The sequence below is a fragment of the Mus musculus genome, chromosome 4 (assembly GCF_000001635.26).
Source record: "Mus musculus strain C57BL/6J chromosome 4, GRCm38.p6 C57BL/6J".
In the NCBI taxonomy this organism is placed as follows: domain Eukaryota; kingdom Metazoa; phylum Chordata; class Mammalia; order Rodentia; family Muridae; genus Mus; species Mus musculus.
In genome coordinates, this window is record NC_000070.6 from 53,094,236 (window position 1) to 53,117,855 (window position 23,620).

Consider the following 23,620-nt stretch of genomic DNA (forward strand, 5'->3'; position numbering starts at 1 on the left):
CCATTCAGCCACAGGGCACATCAAGGGCTTTGCAATTATTTTGTTTTAGCCCAGAATAAAAGCAGGTACAATGATAGAAGAGAAACTTGCTGCCACAAACCCTGAATTTACAGGTACTACCCCACCACTCAACCACCCGGCCACTACTACACCCACTTGGCTTTCTCCAGGAATGAGCAGCAGAAAATGAGACAAGGAGGGGACTCTCCAGAGCACTGTCAACGCACAAGGCCTTATGGAAACAGATGGACTTTCTCTTTCTGCCCTTTGGCAGAACCCCAACTGGTCCAGTTTCTTGGCCTATCCAAAGGTCACTCACCCTCCCTAACAGAGGAACCAATAACAGGCTGACAAAGTCGGCTCCTAAGGGGAGGAGTATGAGAGCAAAGCCCCTCTGTCAAAGATGGCTGAGCAGAGTTACAATAAATGGAAGGAAGGAAGGAAGGAAGGGAGGGAGAGAGGGAGGGAGGGTGGGAGGGAGGAGGTGTTGTGCTTGGTCTCAGGATTTTCTAAACTTTCCAGGTGCACTGCTTGTTCACTGATGAACGTGAAATACTTTTATTGTCAGGAAACAAGGTAACTTTTTTGATATTCAGAAGGGAAAAAAGATGATACAAGCATGGAAAATGAGCTAAAGACTCAGTTAAAAAATCAGGATGGGCCAAGTCTGAGAAACTTTCCCCCCATGGATTCCTGTATTCCAGTGTCCTGAGCACTGTAGCCTGCCTTGAGTTCTACCCATGGCCAATGGGACAGACAGTGGTGGGATCCACAGGCAAGGTGAACTGTGATCAAGGTTCACTCTGTCACATGGGACAACATGTAGACCTAACGGCCAAATCAGCTCAGCACTCACTAGGAACCGAATTCCCAATGCTGAGCCTCAGAGACCAGATTTCCCAAGGCAAAAAGCAGGGCGAGGAAAGCCACAGCGTTCCTGTTGGCTAGCAGAGGTGAATTCTGATGCAATGGCTGAATGGTGGCCTTGCTGTTGAAGAAGCAACATGAAGAAGCTGCTGTCAAACAGAGTCAGTGCACAGGGTAGGAGGTAGATCGAGAGACAGTTCTCTTCACAAATGTACACAGGGGCAGAAGGAGCTCACAGAGAAAGGTCTAGACTAAACATGGGGTTCTGAGGCACTAATTATCTCTGCAACATTGATGTATTTTAGTTTCTTCCTCTCCAATGGAGATCAAACCTGATTCATTTTTAAATTACTTGTGCTTCTAAAATTTAGTTTGACGCAGCAGGTGATATTCAAAGTACAAGGACCCTGTTGTCAGAACTCAGAACTAAAGAAATGACAGTGATTAGTCTGTCCACTGTGGCTTAAAAAAATACCACTTACCTCTTGGGCCAGGCCCCCCAAGCTGTCAAGCAACACTGTGGTGGCTTCAGCCAGATGCTGGGTCGGGAGATGAGATGTGGAATTTAGTTTTGTCTAGAGAGAAGGAGAAAAAAATCTTAGTGTATGAGCTCAAATGCAGGCTTAAAATCTCTACATAGAAAATAAATAAATCAAAACAATTCCTAATAAAGATTAAATTTAAGAAACTTCTAGCCAAAATAAAGAACACTGGATAATTACTCTAACTGCATGTCTGTGTGTTTCTTTTCTTCAGATAAGGATTTCTTCTTCATGATGGTTTCAGGAGTGCAAATTCAAAGGCTAGTGAATAGACAACATATACAAGTATCTTATGTGGTACACACAAGTAGGCACAGGCTTGTGTGTGTGTGTGTGTGTGTGTGTGTGTGTGTGTGTGTCCATGCACGTGTGTGCACGTGTGTTCAATAAAATTCTAACCTGAAAGTCCCAACTCTATCTATCTACAGTTCTACAAGACATTTGTTTATAGGCATGGCCTGAGAAAAGAGTGTGTGATGGTTCACAATCAATCAGTCAATCAATAAAGTAGGAAAAGACAAAATTCAATAATAACCAAAGCAAGAGAACAATTCTCCTTTTGTTCTGTTGAGTCAGTAGATTTTCACCATTTTTAAATACTGGAGATGTAACATAGAACACTGTTTTTATGTCTAGTGTTAGTCATCACCTTGTATATACTAATTAACATAATACATAACCTAGCTGCACAGTAAACAAGAGAAAATAATTAATTAGACCCAAAGGAAAGATAAATTACAATAGAAAGTCGGGGCGGGGGGCAGCTGAGACAAAACCCCACAGGCTGTGTAACCAGAATTGCTGTAGAAGGAATTTCAACTTCAGTCCCACAATTAGGAAGGATAAGGAAGAAAGTCTCCAGGGGAAAGGCAGCTTTTCCTAGTGTTTTCACAGGTTCTGTTTTGTTTTATTCAGTAGTTTATCTAATACCTTGAGAATTTTAGACCGTTTTGACAGCAATTATCATGTCAAAGATTGCTGCGAGACTGGAACAGAGAGTGCTAAAAGTGAACAGGACTAACATAAGGAACAGCCTCGGAGATGTTTTCTATTTGTATGTTCTTTTTTATTATTATTGGATATTTTCTTTATTTGCATTTCAAATGTTATCCCCTTTCCCGGTTTCCCCTATCCCAGAAACCCCCTAGCTCCTCCCCCCTCCCCCTGCTTTTATGTGGGTGTTCCTCCACCCACCCACCCACTCCCACCTCCCCGCCCTTGATTCCCCTACACTGGCGCATCTATCGAGCCTTCATAGGACCAAGGACCTCTTCTTCCATTGATGACTGACAAGGCCATCATCTGCTACATATGCAGCTGGAGCCATGTGTACTCTTTGGTTGGTGGTTTAGTCCCTGGGAGCTCTGGGGGGTCTGGTTGATTGATATTGTTGTTCTTCCTGTGGGGTTGAAAACCCCTTCAGCTCCTTCAGTCCATTCTCTAACTCCTCCATTGAGGACCACATACTCAGTCCAATAGCTGGCTGTGAGCTTCTGCCTCTGTATTTGTAAGGCTCTGGCAGGGCCTCTCAGGAGACAGCTATATCAGGGTCCATTCAGCAAGCATTTCTTGGCATCCACAATAGCGTCTGGGATTGGTGACTGTATATGGGATGAATCCCCAGGTGGGGCAGTCTCTGGATGGCCTTTCCTTCAGTATCTGCTCCACACTTTGTCTTCATATTTGCTCCCATGAGTATTTTGTTTCCCTTTCTAAGAAGGACCAAAGCACCTGCACTTTGGTTTTCCTTCTTGAGCATCATGTGGTCTGTGAATTGTACCTTGGGTGTTCCGAGCTTTTGGGCTAATATCCATGTATCAGTGAGTGTATACCATGTGTGTTCTTTTGTGATTGGGTTAATGCAAATCAAAGCAACTCTGAGATTCTACCTCACACCAGTCAGAATGGCCAAGATCAAAAACTCATGTAACAGCAGATGCTGGCAAAGATGTGGAGAAAGAAGAGCACTACTCCATTGCTGGTGGGATAGCAAGCTAGTACAACCACTCTGGAAATCAGTCTGGTGGTTCCTCAGAAAACTGGACATAGTACCTGAGGACCCAGTTATACCACTCCTGAGCATATACCCAAAATATTCTCCAACATATAACAAGGACACATGCTCCACTATGTTCATAGCAGCCTTATTTATAATAGCCAGAAGCTGGAAAGAACCCAGATGTCCCTCAACACAGGGATGGATAAAGAAAATGTGGTACATTTACACAATGGAGTACTACTCAGCTATTAAAAACGATGAACTCATGGAATTCTGAGGCAAATGGATGGAACTAGAAAATATCATCCTGAGTGGGATGTGTTCTTTAAAGTGAGTTCCAAATGCAGAATATTGAGTTATGAACATCACGGTCTCAGTGGCTGGCGCAGTCCTGTATGCACATTTCTAAGGACATCTGCTTAGGAGAGAACTAGAGCTGCTGGACACATGGCTTCTCCTGGGAAAGCCTGTGAGTAAGAGCCAAATTCCAGAGCTTCCACACTCACATTCCTCTGAGGGACCTATGGTCAACCCATAGATGCTATACTTGGGGAGGCCTGTGATATAACTCACAGATCACTACAAAGGCTGTTCCTTCCAGAGGAGACTCAGGAGCAGAAACAGTGGGGTGCTCAGCTCTCACTTTCTCTCTCCCAGTTCACTACTTAACTGAAGATCGATCAGCACGGCACAGCAGAAGCTGAACCGGTGATTTCCCTCAGTCAGGGAAATGCTCACCAACGAAGAGGTCCCAATTAGAAGGGCAGGAGGTAAACTAGTTTTGTGTTTAGCATGGCCCACCACTATTGATTTTGAATTAATTTATGATTCAAGATTATAAATCAAAAATAAATAAGGACAAAACAAAATTTCCGGAGTCAGAAATGTAGGTGGATGCATTTCTCTTTTGAAGCCTACAGAACCCAAGGCAAGACAACTCCTCCCACCCCCCCAGCCGCCACTGCCACCCCCACTCCGTACCTCCATAACCTCAGCTATTCCACTGCAGAGCGGCAGTGCTCAGTGCATCACAGAGTTTCATAAACACTGACTGCAAGATGCCTACCAAGTGCTTTGAGCAGAGTCTGCCACTCGGTAAGTTTCAGGAGGAAAAACACTTTCATCTCCCATTTCTTCCCTTCCTTAAAAGTAGCCTCCCAGTGCTCAGGAGGACAACCATCCTGCCTCTGTGCCTTGCCCTGTGCCAGGCAGGTCTACAAGACACCAAATGCCTGAGATAGTCTACCCTGTTAATATAGTGAGCACTCCGTCCTATATAGCTTCTCCATCTGAAAAAATTTGCATCTTCCTAAGTAGTGACCAGCCCTCAATTTGGTTTTTAATTTAGACAGTTTAGAGTAAGCTTATTCTCCTTGTTTTTCTACAATTCAAAAACTGCTGGTATGAACCTTGCACCCCTTTGAGTGTAACTAGCCTTTTATGCAAGCACAAGGACCTCTACTATGAATACGGGAGCTTTGATAAGCAATGTCTTATGCGATGATTTGATGGTCAAAAGTCTAAGTCTGTTGGCTTAACTGAGGTATTGGGGTCTTAGCCTCTTATTGGCTAAACCATCCATGTGTAATATGGTATAGCAGTCAATGTCACCGTGAAGGTCAGGGCTGGTGAGATGAGGAAGGTGCCTCCTGCCAAGTGTGCTCGACCTGAATCTGACATCCATGGTGGAAGGAGAGGACTGATGTGCACAAAAGTGACCTCTGACCTCCACACATGTGCCACAGCAAGGCAGTGCCACACACAAACAGATAAGGTGTAGTTTTAAAATAACTTGTAAATAGATGTTCAGTATACTTTAACAATATCGGCGACCTGCAGTTGATACAAACTTATGTGCGAGGCACAGACTGACATAACAGAGCTAAGATATATGCACACAATTCAAATTCGGCATCAGCCAATCTCCAGCTTGGATTATCCAGACACTTTTTGCTCCAGGCCTCACTGCACTTTTTTCTTTTTTTAACTTGGATCTTACAGAATCCAAAGATGTTGCTGGTGGCATCAGCAGAATATAATGCTTCAAACCGACAGTAAAAAGATAAGCTATTCAGAACTACTCCTGGCTCAGCTAGATAGTCAGGTTTTCCGTCTTACCTCATTATTTACAAATAAAGTCTTGGTAGATTACAGAGCTGAAAGAAATAGGAAAGTTTAAAACAAATTGGAGAGAATATTAGAAAATACAATTGTGAACTTGAGCTCAGAAGACTTTTAAACAAAATATTAAAAAAAATGGATTCAACCAAAAATGAGAATGTGGATGTATATTTTAAATGTAAAAAGTGTGCATCAAATGATTTATGGCTATAAATGACCTAAAACATTAAGTCAAAGACTAGAATAATGGATTTTTTTACATCTTTAGTATAAAGCGGAATACCAGCTATCGTGTAATAGAAACCAGTTACAAATGCATTGACGATGCTTGATCTCCAATCCATGGGGCTTCCCAGAAAGCACAGGGGCAGCTCAGCAAACACGAGTACACAATGTGAACCCACGCAAGCCCATACCAAGTGCTGCTGTTGACGGTGTTTAAATATGTTCATGTAATGTTCAAAAACATGCAACTCCAGAATTGGGGTTGCCGCTGGGCAACAGGCAGGGTTACAGAGGTAATAGTGTGATATCTATGATGGTTTAATTTGTGACTACAATCTGCAGTAAAGATGGCCGAGTGAGGACAGCAGCCCACAGGGGTTGTTTCTGTCATTCTGGGTATATATATATACACACACACACACACACACACACACACACACACACACACACACGTTTGACATGTTTTCCAATTTTCTCTTTAATGCAATACAACTACAATAAAGGGGGAAGGGTGGCTTTGTAGACATGAAGAAGAGAGCGCATGTCACATCTTAAAGGCAGCTCATGTCTTTGAATATTGCTAGATCTTACAGGATACAGAGATGTCGTTGGTGGCATCATAGCTCAGGAATAACTGAGGCCGTGAAACTTGAACACGGAATGCCATCCACACCGGCAACTCACTGTGCCCTCCTGCTCGCACCTCATCGGCCAAGACAGAGCTTGCCACAACACTGCTCCGCAAAACTCTGCCGATGAACTTAACATGCTCAGTAAGGCACAGCTCAGAATTCCTGTTTTTGTCCTGACTAAAAACATTCTCTTGACTGTGAATTCAAATTAAGTCCCTATTGCCCACAGGAAGAAAAGTATTTTCCTGCACAGAGTAAAGAGGAAAAAAATACTTAGTTAAGGACTGTACCTTCTGTATTTAGCTCAACAGGAATCCGTGCATTGTCTGATATATTTAGAACATAACTAAGTACTGTAATATCATAGAATACAAACTCTTACCTTATTACTCAAAGACTTCCACCCATTTTCTGTAACATGTATACACGGTATCAGAACAGTATTTCCTAAAAGGCCCCAAATGACAAAGGCTATTCTGTCCCCATCCTCCAGCAGAGGATTGTGTCTCTCCTCACTGGCTTAATAGTTATGCTGTGAAAGATTGAAACGCTTTAAAGGTCGACAACCTAGAAGTCTCCACTTGGCTGAATACTGAGCTGGTATTTTAATCAATACAGGGCCATGCATATTTGTTAGCATATCTCAGTAGATGTTTTCAGAAGAAAAGCATAAAGGGAAGGAGACACATCTTAGAGGGAAGAACTAAGCCAGTGTAATCCTGCCTCAGAAGCTAAGCAAATCCCTAGAAGTGTTGTCTTACATGCCCCTCCTCAAGTCACGAACCACTGGAACCTGCCATGGCTGCCCTTGGTCTGAATGACATTTAGTGCTCTGTCATGAATCACACAAGTCCGCCTGGATAGACTTCGTCCTCTTCCCCAGCATCACATCCCATCTCTGCTCCTCCCGTCAATGTCCCCTCTATCAGTACATCCAACCCACCCTATTCCCCTAAACATCTCATTCTCTTCCTGTTCCCCTCGAGACTCTGCACAAACCATGTTTTCTTTTAGCAGCATTCCCTATTTTTATTAACATCCATTGTTTAGGCCTCTAAATAGAATTTTGTGTGCCTCTTTGTAAATGCATTTTACACAATGATCTCTGGCACGTGTCCGACTCCTCTTTTAAGTTGTGCATTGTGCCAGTGGTCTATAATCCCGACATTCAGCTGTGAAGTATGAGGATCACAAGATCAAGGCCGACCTGGACCATCTATGAAGATGCTATCATAAGGACAACAAAAAACACCTTTCCCTGAATGACTTCCCAAAGCAGGTATAACTCCAGCTCTGCACTCCTCTTGCCCTAGATTAAGGATTAATAAGCTTTCAACGCAAGGCCTGAGTGATGATTCAGAGCACTTGCTGTTCATCCAGAGGTTCTCATGCTGGGTTTGGGTCCCAATACCTACATGGCAACTCACAAGCCTGGGTAACCCCAGTCCCAGGGGATCCAATGCCCTTTTCTGGCCTTTATGGCACCAGGCATGCGCATGGTCCACATGAAGACATAAACATAAAACACCCATACGCACAAAATAAAATAAAAAATAAAATTTGGAGGGAAAAAAACAGCTTTAAACTGAAAACAAGTCAGCAATGTACCACAGGCAAGAATTATCCTAATCAATCAGTCTCTAATATTTCCATGATATTTATGGCCATCCCACTTGGAATGTACCCAACCCAACGGAGTCTAATATTTCCATGACAATAAAGCTTTCCTTTGAGGAACATTTTAATATTTTTATTAAAATGGGGAATGATTAACCTCATGTCTAAAGGAGGCATTAACATATAAAAATAAGTTAAATATTTAGTTTTATATTAAATGTGTTTCATACCTTAAAATGTTTCATGTTTATGGTGCTTCTAAATATAGTTCAATACACTTATTAGCATAATTTAGAAGAAAACAAAAACAAGCCTTTACCTTAAAAGCCACAGCATTTCTCCAGAGCAAACATAGTATAATTAAGACACACGTGTTTGGGCAGAGTTGAGCAGTCATGTTAGCAAAACACTACGATATTCACCAATTTATCCCTCAGTTTGTACAGATGAGCACACGGCCTGAGAGTAAATCGTCACAGCTTGTCACTGCACCACATACCAAATGATAAGAGCCACCGTGGCTTAGAGACAAAGGCATACCGTGCAAGCAGCTAGACGGTAAAGCCAGTTCATGAAAAACTTTCCACAAATGTTCAAGTCTTACAAGCAACAATTCCTCCCTACAAAAACCTACATAAAAATTCTCCTCTACAAAAGCCTACAATAAATAAATAAATGCTGCAAGCAAGGTCGGCGTGTGACATGCTAAAGTACTGAACCCTTAAAAATCCTAAGCAGAGCTGAGTCAATGGCTCAGTGGTTAAAAGTGCTCATGACAGAAGCATGAGAACCAGAGGTCAGATCCCAGAACCCACACAGATATCATGTGGGCATGGCAGCCTGCCTGTAACCCCAGCCTTGGAAGGGAGAGATGAGGGCCCCCCCAAAGCAAGATGTCTAATGAGACAAGTCATGCCGACCCTTCTTCACTGAATAAAGTGCAGAAGAATGACTCCCAGCATCTATTTCTGACCTACATGCACACATATGTATGCCTACACACATACACATGTACCCACCTTCATACAAATATGTACGCATGCCTGTGCGGGCACATGTGCGCGCGCGTACACATACACACACACACACACACACACACACACACACACACACACACACAGAGCAAATGAAGAAAAGGTCACCAAGCAGAAGATAATATCAAGCCCCATATGTCCTTTTGAGTGTTTGTCTACAGAAATTAAGAACAAGCCCAGATCTTCCAGATAAGGTAACTCCATTCGCCCATTACTCATTTGCGCCTTGGAGGGCAGACAGCCCAGCTGTGAGGTTTCTGGTCTTCCAGAAACCACAGGCCCCCTAATATAAGAACCAAATTCTGCCGTGGTAGGAACACATAGCATGAAACACAAGACATTTGAAGAGAGTTCTTCATTCCATAGAGACAGGATTCTCCCTTTTAGGCAGATGGTATTCTTAGAGGTCAAGATGACCTAATAAGCGTAGTCATGCGAGCTATATCCAAGGTGTTGCTGACATGAGACAAATCTGTGGTCCTTCCTTCCAACCTCAAGATTCAGACACCATTCCCACACTACTGAGACGACAGTGAGACGGGACCAGAGCCCCAATCTATCTAGGGCAAGTATCACTTCACCCCAGAACCTGGAAAGAAGTCCTTAAATGTACTGCCTCCACCTTTTATTTTTCCTTTACATCCCGGTCTTAACAATACACAGTGAATATTCAGGATTACCAGCATGTCCATGACCTCCGTTATATTTATCCTAGAGACAGACAGGGTTCCATCAATCAATCTACCCTTGTACTAACTGGAAAAACACCTTTTTGAGAACCTCAACTAAGTAGGGTTCCTAGAACAATTCTGACGTACAGCACTGTTCAGCAAGTGAGTTAGTCTGGAGGTTGGTGTGTAGTTGGTGAGTTTTGTTTGGGGTTTATGTCCAGATCTAGACAAAAAAAAATATCATTATGCACTGAATATATTCTCCAGGATTGCTTTGTTTATTCTGCTTCTGCTTCTTAACACTGAACTACAAAATGAAACATCTGCCTTACCAGCAACTGTTTTTAACATGCAATTTTTATTATTTATGTCAATTAAACTATCAGCTTCTACTTGTTGAGCATCTAGTATGCACCGGCCTCTTGATATATCTACATAGAGATATTAAAAACAAATAATCATAATAAATGATAAACTATATTATCTCTATATAAAATAAAAGGAAATGGAGGCTTGTAGAATCTAAGATTTTGTTTTCCTAAGTCAATGACATCTATAAAAAGCTGAGCCAATGTTTGAACCCAGATCTCATTGACCTCAAATCATGGTCTTCTAACTCTGCCACACTGCCCCATGTTATCCAGACGCTATTACCCTAACCACCTAGAGGAGAACCAGGAGAAAGTCACAATATTTTTGGCTGAAAAATGGGGAAATACCCACACCTAAAATAATAACAATACAAGTGGAAAATATTTCAAAACATGTCTCTTATGATGAGCCCTTTTTGTTACAGAAATGGCACATTAACAGAACAGTCTTCTCCCATGCTAATTGGGTCACGCATCTGGCTGTTGTCCTCAAAGTTCTTGGCACAATTAACTGTCCATCAGCACGATTCAGCACAAGTCACATACACACACACACACACACACACACACACACACACTGACCGTGACAAATTAAAATTTCATCAGAGTAGCAAGAGAAAAAGTGTGCTTATTATAAACCAAGCACCAGTCCCAGTATTCCAATTAAAGCACTGCTTAATTCAGTAAGTAACATCACAGAATGTTTGAAAGACATCCCATCCCAGAGGCAGCTTCCAAAACATTTTCACATAGCACAATCCTGATCACTCACTATCGTCTTCAAGAGCCCCCATGTTCTGACTTTATGAGCGACGGTTCCCAGCAGAAGCGAAGGGGCAGAAGCAGAATTCCACTCTCTACACCCAGGAGACATGCAGGGGGTACACTGAAGCCATCTAAATTGAACCTACTAATCTACAAGGCCACAACAGGACGGGATGTCACATGGCTGACTGGTTTAAAGGTATAGTTCCTTGGTGTTGGAAACCCTCCCAAAGGGGAAGATTTTCAAGTCGAAATCTGAGCTGTTAACAGACAGATGATGAGGGCCATGGTGGTACTCTGCCAGGCAGTGGTGGCGCACACCTTTAATCCCAGCACTCGGGAGGCAGAGGCAGGCAGATTTCTGAGTTCGAGGCCAGCCTGGTCTACAAAGTGAGTTCCAGGACAGCCAGGGCTATACAGAGAAACCCTGTCTCAAAAAACCAAAAAGAAAAAAGAAAAAAGGAAAAAGAAAGCAGTTCAGATACTCTGCAGGAGAAAGGATTTATTGGGCTGTAAACACTACAGGTGTTCAATGATTAAACGGGAATGAAATCAAATAAATGGGCACCAGAATCAATTACTGTCTCTTCTTAAATAACTCATATTTCCTAAACTTGAAGGCTAAGTGTTTACCTCTGTATCTTATAGTGATAAGTGGGCAAAGCAGTCCCCAAACACAATTTCATATCACACCTTTCACGACATTTGTAAGGACCTTGACCCTTTGTGTCTCACAAAACGTCAAGCGCAGAGATTGGCAGCAGTACACTTATCTAACTATGCAGTGCTATTGCTCAGAGCACTACAAACATCTCCAATAAAGAAATACATCTCACTTGAAACTACAGTGATAAAGGCAATAACCAATGGACTCACAGGCCACCAAAGCAAGCACTTGGTAGCTTTAAAAACCTGAAACATAATGAATTACTTTAGGAGTGAGAAAACATTAGGCTGGGCACAAAAATTGGCATGTGTGCACTCCACAAAAGCACCTAGAAGAAGCTTGTCATTTGGCCACCCCCTATTCTTCCCACAACAGCTGCAGAGTTGAAACATGTATAAGAACTTCTCCCGGGTCAGTTCAGAGAGTCTACTCTGAGATGTTTCTAAAACCCACATGATCTAGGCTTGGAATGCTGATGGAAACTGACCGTCTTAGGACCGCATAGGAATGTATGGTTCCCTTACTGAAAGCCAGCTTCACAGAGTTTGACATGATTACAGCATCATCTTGGTATAATGAAGAACACATGTCTTCAGAGAACCTACTGACACAACAGCTCTCCCTGGTACACAGAAAAGCAGAGTGCTGGCTACTGCAGATGCTACTGGAGTCATTTTGACAAAGATCTCAGAAAACTCACAGATCTCTATTGCAGAATTTCTATAACCAACCCTGATAATCAATACACGAGGGCTCACTTGCATTCCTCGGTTATGGTTTGTTTTGTATGTCTTTCTAATACATTTTTGTCATTGTTTGAGCTAATTATTTTTATGTGGTCTTACCCAATCCCAATGTTTTATTATCTAACACAATCTCCCTCTTCTACTGGTTTTAAAAACACTAATAAGTAGCCATTTCCCCATTAATCATTTCAAGACATTTTCTTAAACCTGGCCGGGGGGAGGGCGGTCTTTCTTCAAATGGACTCTTCCTCAGAAATATATTTTTTTAAAAAAACATGAAAGATGGATCTTTTCTGGTTGAAACCAGCACCAGAGACCTTGAGCCTGGACTCTGCCACACCCAGAACATTCTTCTCCAAGTCACCCTTGGGAAATGGACTGAAATTTGAAAGAACACCCAGAGTATGACTGGGCTAAATTATATCACCAAGTTCCAGCCAGGCCCAAGTTTCTACAAAAACAAGATGTGCAGTCCAGGAAAAGATTTCTCATTCTCAAACCTTCAGCACTCACCACAACTGGCTTCAGGATGTCCATGTTGTAGCGCAGTACTCTCTCGGCTGCATCGAGCTTCTTCCTCGGTAGACCACAGAGGGCAGAAACTTCCGCATCACCAAGCTGAATAATTTCTTCTAATTTTGATCCGTTACACAGACTGGCCAAATGTAATTGGTAGCCTTGCAAAAATACCTGGAAGGGTTGGATGTAAACAGAGCTGTGAAAAAATTATCAGGATGGAAGGCTGGCTCCCAGACACTTTGGGGGGAGTGTAACCTCAGTACATCTTGGAAGAGCTGAAGCAAAGCACTACTGCAGTCACCCATGGAGGAAAGAACCTTGGGATGAATCGGACACAGTCAGCCATGTTCCAACACTGCATGCTGACTCAATGCATCCCACTCTCTTGTCCCAATAGCACCGGGAAATCCTTAAGGCAAGTCTTTTTCTCAACGCGACTGGAACACATGACTCAGCTAATGGAAACCCAGAGTCTAAACCCCTGGAACTATGAGAGGAAGGTTATGCTAACTCTTCCAGAAATGTATTGATATTGGACGCTGAAATTAGGCTGCCTCATGGAAACAATTATACCGTGAATCTGTAGGTTTAGATACTTGACAAATGCATAAAGCTATGTTTAAGGAACATCACAATTGTGAGTGTTTTGTTTTACTTGCCCCCAAGAAGAATACGGAAAAGTGGGCCTCTATCAACTCAACTGTAAAGTACTTCTACGTCATCCTCACCTGTTCTTCATAGCAAACCCCAGGAAACTCTCTTTGGCCATACGCTCCTACCTAGCTACCCTTCCTAGGTTTAAATAAGTAGTGCTTTTTCATACCTGAGTCTCACTGTCCAGCAGAGAGAGACCTCTGCAATAATATGGGGCTGCCTTGGTTTACAAGGCTCGTACCTGTGTCTATAACCCTAGAACAGTATTTGTTGAATGGATGGCTTATTACAATATTACCAACCCCTCTATCAGCTTAACTGAACGCAGTCCATTCTGGTCACAGAAACCTGTAGAGCATCGCAAGGGGCGAAACCAAAGCCTCTCAACTCCCATGCAGTTTCGCAAACAGTGAAGGGAATCTGCGCCACCATGTCGTCCACTCGCCTGTCACTGACTGCCAGATACTCAAGTACACTCCAAGCTTGCTCCTGCCATAAGTCCTTGTCACCATGCTGTGGTGAAGAACCCCTAAGACACTGAAACTCAAATTACCATGCAAAGACCTTCCCTGGATGCCTCTTAGTTTAAACTGATGGCATGCAACAGATATGAAATTGGCAGGGGGCAATGGAAATTATGCTAAATGAAATGATTTCGAAAGTCTGCTGCCTCTGGCCCACCTCCCAGCCACACAATTGGTAAACACAAGACATATTTTCCCAGTTTCATAAGAGCATGCAGTAAGCACATTTTCTTTTTTCTAACTTGGAAAATTTTCAGCCATGTGAAGCAAAGCCCTCTTCAATCATCAGCCCCGCCCATGACTTCTGCTTACTGTAAAGTCAAGCCAGTATAGAGCCGAAAGGCTGTACATGGGGTCAATTCTCCTTTCTGCCAGAGAATAAAGTGAAGAAAAAGCTTTCGGGGGAACAACATATAGCCATGCACTCTGCCCAGGAGTGGTACAAAAATAAATGATGGCGAAGAAGTTCTCTAGGACCCTAAGATGCAAAGCCTATGTAAACACTAATATTACATACACTTAAAAGTTGATCAGAAGTCTCTTTATGCAGCTTCCCTGTCTTTAAAAAGCAGTAAGTGCTTCATTTAATCTTTTGTGATAGATTCCAGTTTAAGAATCTACGTCTCTGGCTCTTATTTCAGAACAACATTTAAAAAAAAAAAAAGCTTCTTAATTCACCTTAACAGAAAATATAACCCCTTTAGGGGGGAGTCATTACAATGCCAAAGGACAGACACAGAAATCAACTTCCTTTCAGCATACTGGCCCTGATGCTGGGTGACACACCCCACTCACTGTAGGGTTCGTCTGTGACAACCAGAGTCACGAGTCAAATGAGATGAAACTAAACTTCTGAAGCCTGACCATTTCCTTCACAGCTTTTTCAAAGGCCAGGGTTTTTCTTTCTTTCTTTCCAGGGCCCCCAACAGGGTAATAGTGAGGCCCCACTGATTTAGCTGAAGGTAGTAGCTTACCTTCTGGAGACCAACATTCGCCTGCAGCAGGCTGTCCACAGTAGATCTTGGAAGGGACAAATTGTGCTGCAGGAATCCAGAGAATGTTTCATTGTCCACCAGAAAATCCTGGAGCTTCAAATCTATTGGAAAATTGTGTTTGTTTACAGTTAATAACTCAAAAAAAAAAAAAAAGACTCAACCGCTATGGGGAAGGTGGAGAATAGAATATTGATTGCTTCATTTTAAACGGATGGGTGACCACAGGCTTCTGGCTTACATACACCGAGAAGTGAGTTTCAGGAGCTCCGTCTCGCTGGCAGAGACATGAAAAGATTGCTTTCTGATGACATGTTGAGCCACACTCAGTGTGGGCTCCCACAGTCCAACAGCACAGTGGTGTTGTTACACACATGGTCTTTCCTTGTTGCCAATTGAAAAACCAACCCTTTTAAATGATCTCATCCATCCTACCTGAGGTTTGTGACATGAGCCCTGCTGCTCCTGACTCCTCAGTGCCGCCTCACGTAGCTAGCACTGAAAATACTGAGTGCCTTATTTCCACAAGCCACAGGGGCTAATCTCCCAGATCAGCAGGCAATGGCTCGCTAACATTTCTGTGAACCAGAATCGCTTGATGGGTTGCCTCAGCTAGCCGGCTGGACAGCAGTCTCAGAGCATCTGCTTCTGCCAGCTCTGGCTGCAGCAGCTGCATGTCTAACAAGCTCCCAGGTGGTGCTGATGTTGCCTGCCTGGGACCACACTTCCAAGAATCACAGGGGAGTCCTGTGAGCATATCGAGGTGTTTAAATAGACATGGTCTCTTCTTGGTTTCAGAACAAAACCTGGGATTTCAGAACTATAAAGTCCAGTTCCTCCAAACACTGAGAAAAATATGTAAACGTATGTTTGAAATCCCACCCTTTGCTTTACTAAATGCAGTGACTGCTAAAGGCTTTCATTCCGACTCCCATTAAACAATAAGCTCTCCAAGTACCAACTCCCATTAAACAATAAGCTCTCCGAGTACATCGAAAAAAGGCTTCACTCCAGTGGCATGAAATAGAAAAGAGCACTGGCCAAGAATTCAGAACGTCAGTCTCTGGCTGGAGGCTAGGTATGATAGTACCACTTGAATTTCATTTCTTTAGCACCTTTCTGAGCCTTGGGCCCCATCATCTGTAAAGCAAGAGGATTCTGAGCAGATGCTGAGTGGTGCCTGCCTGAAACACCAACCATTTTCCTGCCTTATTTTATTGACTATTTCATCTTTCTTCTTCCTTACCCCTTTAAACTTCTAATAACCCGAATTCTTTTTTGAAATTAAAACAAACCAACACCACCACCCCCCCAAAACAAAAACAAAACCAAGCTCATCTGGGACCAAGTGGCTGACCACTAGAGGGCAAACTTTACAAACTCAAATCAATTACCCGAAGAGGGGTTCCATCTGAAAACAAGACTGCAGTGTGCACTGATGAAACCGTTTCTCTTGGGATCTAAAAGGGTCTCCCTTCGTAGAGACAAACAGTCCAAGCAGATTCTTAATAGATACAAATGACCCAGGCATCTTCAGCATGGAGCAAACTTCAGTAATTTTGAACGGAGCTGATAAAACAGTGATTCTCCTCAACTCATCTATAGTTTTATCCTAGGGTTCCTCATACTATGCCACAGCTGATCTGAGGCCTGTCAATGTCCCTCCTTGAAATCAGCACTCAGCCATCTGTCATCTGCCTGGTGTTTCCATCGTACAAGACCCCACACTGCTACCACTGAACTCAATTCTTTGAGTTGCCATACCCACAGAACACCTAAGATTCACTTAAGAGGCACACAAAAACTAGTTTCTGGGTGTCTATTCCTTCAGATTACAACCAGGGGTTCTAAGGTAGACCACCCACAAATCTCCATTTTAATAAGCAGCCTCCACATTTCCAATACAGCGGGTCTGGAAGCCATATATTATGAAATGTTATTTTACTTAAGTATAGCCTGCATTCAACTCTAACTTATAAAAATGCAGAATAGGTCTTTTATCTTAGTGTTCCAAATACCTGGAACAAAGCCTGGTACAAAATTACTGCTCCAGCAATGACACCTGACTGAATGCTAGATGAGGTGACCAGAAAGACTTCAGAAGGATCTTTGAGATTAGTGGGTCCAGGAAGAGACCAAGGAGGGCAAGAGCATCAAATCTCTAGGCTATAGCCCAGGAGGAAATAAGAACCCTGACCACAAGTGTCTTTTCAAAGACAACAACATCTAGAACATCCCAGCATCCCCATGGTGGGGGGTAAGGAGAAGGAAGGAAGACAGGCAGAGAGGCTTCAGCCAAAGCTTGAGGTGAAAAGGCAGGCATGCTTATAAATTAGTTATGTATGTGTGTATGTATACACACACACACAAACACACAATACTTAAGTTTGTGTATGTACATAAATCTCAAAAGAAGAGGTGGAGAATAGATCATTCAATAGAGCACTTTTTTCAATATGAGCAATGCTCTACACACACACACACACACACACACACACACCTCATACTGGGAAACCAAATTCTGGGCTCTGTATCCATGTATTTCTAAGTTTATTTGACCTACTTAAACTTCCATGGCCTTACCTATAAAAATGAGGATCAAAAGAGAGCTCTGTGAACCTTGATAGAACAGAATAAATCTATGACCTAACACTCAGATCAGCCAGTTGAACACAAATTCCTCCTGAGCAAAGCCACAGCAGTACACAGCATCCTACGTAGGAACTTCAGAACAGCTCCTTCCTTCAGGGCAGCAGAAGTGTGGGAGGTTTGACCCAGACTGCACTCTGAAAGGACCTAGGTCACCCAGCAACACTCTGGAGACCAGCAAATGTACTTAGCATGTTTATATGATGCTTCCGTTATGTCAACAGACGCTGCAGATAAACAGCTGGATGTGATCAAACACCAACTGCCTATCCTCTGGATGAGACACAGAAACCAAAGAAGCTGGTTAAACAGCCAACAGCCCTTGGCAGTGCATGAACATAATGTGGCAGATGCTGGGTGGGGATGATGCAGGAAGGCCATAGAGCCTTGGCTACAAACAACTTGCAGTCTGGTCACGTGGATATGCACACATTATCTGCTGCTGTCCTATCACCGCTGACAGCTGCAGTACATACACACACAGGAAGACAAAGGTGTGTGGTATGATGGCTCTTAACCTTGGAGGCTGCTAGGCCCACTTGGGAATTTTAAAAAATCCCAAAGCCCAGGCCACACCCCCCAGCACAATGAACCAGAACTGTGAAGGACAAGAATTGGGTCTTGAGAATTAAAAAAAGAAAAAAAAATCTAACCAAGTTTGATGTGGTGGTGCATATCTGTAATGTCAGTAGTCAGGAGGCAGAGGCAGTAAACTGCAAATTAGAGGCCAGCCTGGGCTACGGAGTAAGTTCCACACCCGTGCTTACACAGGAAGTCCAAGCCTCAAAACAAAACTATGCAGGCAAAAAGAAGTTTAGGACCATAAAGCCCAAAATGTAATGCTGTTTCTTGCTATAAATTAGCTGTGTGGCCATAAGATGCCACTATACCTTAAAGTCCTGGGGATAAGAGACGTATTCATACACTTGAGCAATTAGCAACTGGCTAGGGACAAATGTTTATTAAATGGTAATATATTAATTGTCACTAAAATGGCAGTCTTACTGCACTATAGAGCAATGTGCAGGAAAAAATAAGAACACAGATCTTCCCTCTAGGGATTTTCTTGGTTATCACAGATTTGAGGTATAGGAGAGGAAAGGGGGGAAAGAAAAAAGAAGTGATATGAAGACAGACCACAATGGCTTTGTCCTTGCTGGTTTCTGTCTTCTGTATGCAGCTAGCTGTGTAGGAGAGTGCAAAGAATGAACCAAGCCAGATGACTGATACAGCTAGTAATCTTGGGTGAAGCCACTGGATGGATGGATGGATGGATGGATGGATGGATGGATGGATGGATAGATGGATGGATAGCTGGCTGGCTGGACAGATGGCTGGGTAGGTGGATGGATGGATGGATGGATGGCTAGATGGATGAATGATGGATGGATGGATGGATGGGTAGATGGATGGATGGGTGGATGGATGGATGGATGGGTAGATAGATGGGTGGGTGGGTGGATGGATGGATGGATGGATGCACAGATGGATGATGGATAGATGAATACAAATGCATGAATGTAAAATGAGCTGATATGACCTGAGAAATGACCAATTTTGAAGAGGTAAATTCATCTGGCAGTAGGAAGGGGACAGACCAATCAGGACACGAATGTGAAGCAGACTGGGTCAAGATGGCTACGGTATCCCTAAGCCGCCTACTTGGTTTCATGCCCCAAGTGACAAGCCGCATCAGGTAAACAACAGCTGGAAGCACAGCAGGAATAAAGCAGAGGGAAGCTGAGTTAATGAGATGATGACACAGAGCTTGATGCAGTGGTCCACACTTGTAACCCCAGCTATTCGGGAGGCTGAAACAGGAGGATCACAAAGTCAAGGTCTCCTTGGTCCACAATATGAGTTCCAGGCAACGTAGTGAGAGAAAGGCTGTGGGTATGTCTCAGTGGTTTGTGAACTTACCCAGCAGGCATGAAGTTCTGAGTTCCATTCCCAGTACCAGAAAGAAAAAGTAAATAAGTAAGAAAACAAACCCAAAGGAAATGACAAGAGCATCCACCTTTCTGGACCTACTGTGAGCCTTACATGAGAAAGGTACATGCCAGCCATGGGAATTCCCGTGCCGAGTTACATGCTCCATACAGATCTTCTAATCTGATCATGTCCAAGGACAGCTTCTCTCATCAGCTGAGCTGCTGTGTTCAAAATAGATAGTAAGAGAGAGGTGACTTTGACAAGAACACTGAGATGCCAAACTCGTGGCCCCATAAGATGTGTCTGAGTGTGCACATGTGTGGGCACATATATTTATGAATGTATTATAGATTTGTCTGAGTGAGATAAAACTATTTTGCTTTTATTTTTCTACCTGCTACAAGGTAAAGGAAAGGTCAAAGCTCACTCAAGTGCCTATTCAGAACTTCATGAAAAAAATTAATAAAAGCCAGGCCTAGTAGCACAGGCCTGTTATATCCCAGCTATCTGGGGCTCTGAGGCAGGAGGATTACAGTACAAAGCCAGCTTCAGCAACTCAACAACTCATCTCACCAAAATATGTGGGTGGGGAGACAGGTAGGGATATAGGTCAAGGGTAGAGTGTTTTTCTAACATGTAGAAGCCCCAGGTTCAATCCCCAGTACTGCAAAAAAGAAAGAGAGAGAGGAGAAAGGAATATGGAGACACAGGGAAAAATAAAAATAAATAAACCTAAAATTTTATAGAGCATCAATGAAAGGATCATATCTTCTGGAAACTGTGAGACTAGACACAAGTAGATGACCAGTAACAGACAAGTTATTCTAGGTAAGACAAAGAACGCTTCGTGGGAAAGACAGTCACTCAGTTAACCCTAACCAAATGAATTGACGGGGACCTGGTTTTTATTATCTGTGGAATGTGTGGTTGGGGAAAAAGTTCTCTGAAAAACTCTTTTCCATGTTTCTGAGAGGAACACAGATCCAATTGATCCAGCACCAGAGACTCTTATCAGAGAGGCTGAACTCAAACACTTCCTGCCTGTGTGACCATGAACCTCACTTGGCCCCTTTCTTTGTTCTCTCTTAACCTCAGTTTCTTAGACATCAAATGGAGTTGGGGCCAACAAGAAGGTTTAGCAAGAACAGTACCTGCCACCAAGCCTGGCACCCCAATCTCAGTCCATGAGACACACGTGGGATGACTTCCACAAGCTGTCCTGTCCCTTCACACCCAGCCCACCTCACACACATACAAAATAAAGTGTAATAATGTTTTTAAAAGAATATGGAAATAGTAACATTCATAAGTTGATGTAGAATGCAATGATTAAGAGTATGAACAAGAGACTGGAGCTAGGAAGATGGCTCACTCAATAAAACACCTACTGGGCAAGCGCAAGGAACTGAGTATTCACCCCCAACATCAAGGTCAAAAGTCATGAACCATCCATGCCCTCAGTGCTGGGGAGATGGACAAAGGCTCAAGGCTTGCTGGCCAGTTGGTGTATCCAAATCAGTGAGCTCCTTGTTCAGTGAGAGATCCTAAATTCAATACTGATGTCTGCCCTCTAAAACGAGTACACACAATACACACACACAGACACATACACACACACACACACACACACACACACCACTCACTCACTGAAGACCCAGAGCTGGTTAGTTGGGAGTGTTTACATGAGAAGGTGTGGTCCCAGTTAGAATGTGAACATCAGGGAAGCCAGAAAGCTGTAGTCAACAAAGGGCCAAAGGAGTTCTCTCATTGCTGGACGAAAGTATCTGATCTGCGGAGCCCAGCTTCCTGATTGGCCGGAGAGGCAGCCAGCCGCCTGCCATGTCCCTGGAGCTTTGGGCACAGTGAAGCAGGGCAAAGGGGAGGAGAGAGGGAAAACAAAATAAAAGGCTGGTGTCTAAAAAGAGCAAACAGATGAGATGCATCTGTGGGCTGGGACAGAGTGAGACACAATCCTGGGTTTCTTGCTATTCATCTGGGTCAAGTCACTACAGCCAAGCTAAGGAAACAGCACAGGCAGATAGAAGTTAGAGAGAAGCCTAACTCTGGGGGGGGGGGGGGGGGGGGTCTTCCTGGTCATGGAAGCGTTCGCTCTCCCACCTGCCTGCTGGAACCCAGGAGCAGAGGAGGAGGAAGAGGAGGAGGAAGGAGGAGGGCGAGGGAAACAACAGAGGAAGGCAGAGGAGGAAAACCCTGGCAGCAGCCACTGGGGTTACTCTCGGTCAGTGCCCTCTCTAAGCCCCAGCTTAAGTTTCAAGTTCTCTGCAGTCTTGTGCTCTATACAAAAGGAACCACAGCCATCAACAGCTTGAGACGTGGGTGGAGGAGAGAAATGGGGAAAAGGAGAAGCAGAGAAAGAAGCCTTGCCAGCAGCCCCAGCCTGCATACCCTTCTTAAATGGACCCCCTAGGCAGCAGCAGGGTGGAGTAGAGGTGGGGTTGAGGTCTCCTAGCCCTGGCTGGTCAAATGAGCAAAGACTTGGGGGTGGGGGGCTGGATGACAGTCTTGTGGTTCTATTTAGCCTATTTGATTAGTCTTATAAACAAGACTTTGGAATATTTTCAGCTACAAAGGGGCTGGAAATAATCACACCTGTTTATTAGTTGGTTGGTTACTTAGTTCCTTTCTGAGTCTCACGGCTTCCAATTCCTCATTCTCCTACTTCCACCTCCACAAGCTGCCATTATAAACACACCATCATGCCCAACTTCGGGTATCTGTTGCTTTGGTTCATTTTGTGGTGCTGGGCCTGTGAGATGTCTCCAGAAGACTTTGTGGGGTGCTCTGGAGAGAAGGAATAGTAGCTGGGTGGATATGCCCTGGGGAACCTGTGAGCGTGGACGAGGGTGAGCCAGACTGTGGGCACACATGCCTTGAGACCTCCATGGTGGTCACGGGGCCCCGGAGAATTTTCTTGCCCTGCAGTGAAGGCTTTCTCAACAGCACAGAAGAAGTGCTAATTGGAGTCTAATGAACCTGGGTCACATTTCCATTACAGAATGTTCTACTTCTGTGGACATTGGAAGTCACTTTTCAGGCCCTCCAAGTTTCTGGGTTCCGAAAGCACTAATAACACCAAGCATGGCTTACAGTGCACAAGAAAATATAAACTGGAGACTAAATATAGTCAAAATACATGCTGATAAAATCGTCATGGCAATTAGATGACCAGTTCCCAAGAGACCTGACTATTCGTGGCTATACACCCTGAACCGTTTGCTGCCAAAACCTCGTCTTTAGACCAACAGAAATTGTACAACTTTAGACACTGTATGCTGTTTAAATTATTTGGTGCATCAGTTAAATGTCTACTGTATCACAGTACCAGTGCTAAGGATAAAAGGGGAAAAAACCTAGTTAGTGCTTCCCAAAGGCAGGGACAAAAGGGGTATCGTATGACATAATCCCGGCCCTTGCTATCCAAGAGATTGTGGGCATCCAGTAAGAACAGAGCAGCCCTGTGTGCTATTGAGAATCAGTCACAATTGAGATGACAGCAGGAAGGAAACACCTTTCCCCAGATCCATGCTCTAAGGCAGCCACTGGCTGACAGGAGAAGAATGCTGGGAAACTGGAGGCCTCCCAGGAAATCAGTCATCAGAGAGAGTCCTCTCAGACGAGCTTACGATTTTTATGAAAGCGCTTTTTAAAAAGATTGAAGAGACACACACACACACATATACATAGATGAAAGCAAACACTCATAAAACAATATAAATCTTCTTTTTAAAGACCTTGAGGGGTGGGCTCATTCTTCTGTCTCTTCTACCAAGTTAAGAGTCAAAAGAGCCCTCCAGGAGACGGTAGCCCACAACAGAACTTGGACGTCTGGGATTCTTAGAAACCATTTCTATCAGGTAAAATTACTGAGCCTTGGGTATTTTCTTATGGAAGCTAGAATGGATTAAACAAATAAGCATGCCTTCCTAACAAGAGGGAAGCTGCTAGAACCCTCTGGGATGAGAGCTTGAGTCATCTAGCAAGAGTCTGGGTGGTAAGGAGGAGCCATTGAGGGCTGTGGCTCTCACTGGCCAGCAGGTGGGGCCTGAGACAGCAGGTTGGCTGAGATAGCTGG

General features: G+C 43.6%; 1 protein-coding gene across 4 annotated transcripts in view; it reads right to left on the reverse strand.

Moving 5' to 3' along the window:
• The window catches only part of Abca1 (ATP-binding cassette, sub-family A (ABC1), member 1), a 129,200-nt gene that overhangs the window by 63,447 nt on the left and 42,133 nt on the right, over positions 1 to 23,620 (reverse strand). For all 4 annotated transcript variants that reach the window (NM_013454.3, XM_006537556.1, XM_006537554.1 and 1 more), the window contains exons 6-8: positions 14,929 to 15,050; positions 12,771 to 12,947; positions 1,350 to 1,442 (exon numbers count right to left, since the gene is read on the reverse strand). In NM_013454.3, coding sequence (NP_038482.3) covers positions 1,350 to 1,442; positions 12,771 to 12,947; positions 14,929 to 15,050 — 392 coding nt within the window. The remainder of the gene's footprint in view (positions 1 to 1,349; positions 1,443 to 12,770; positions 12,948 to 14,928; positions 15,051 to 23,620) is intronic.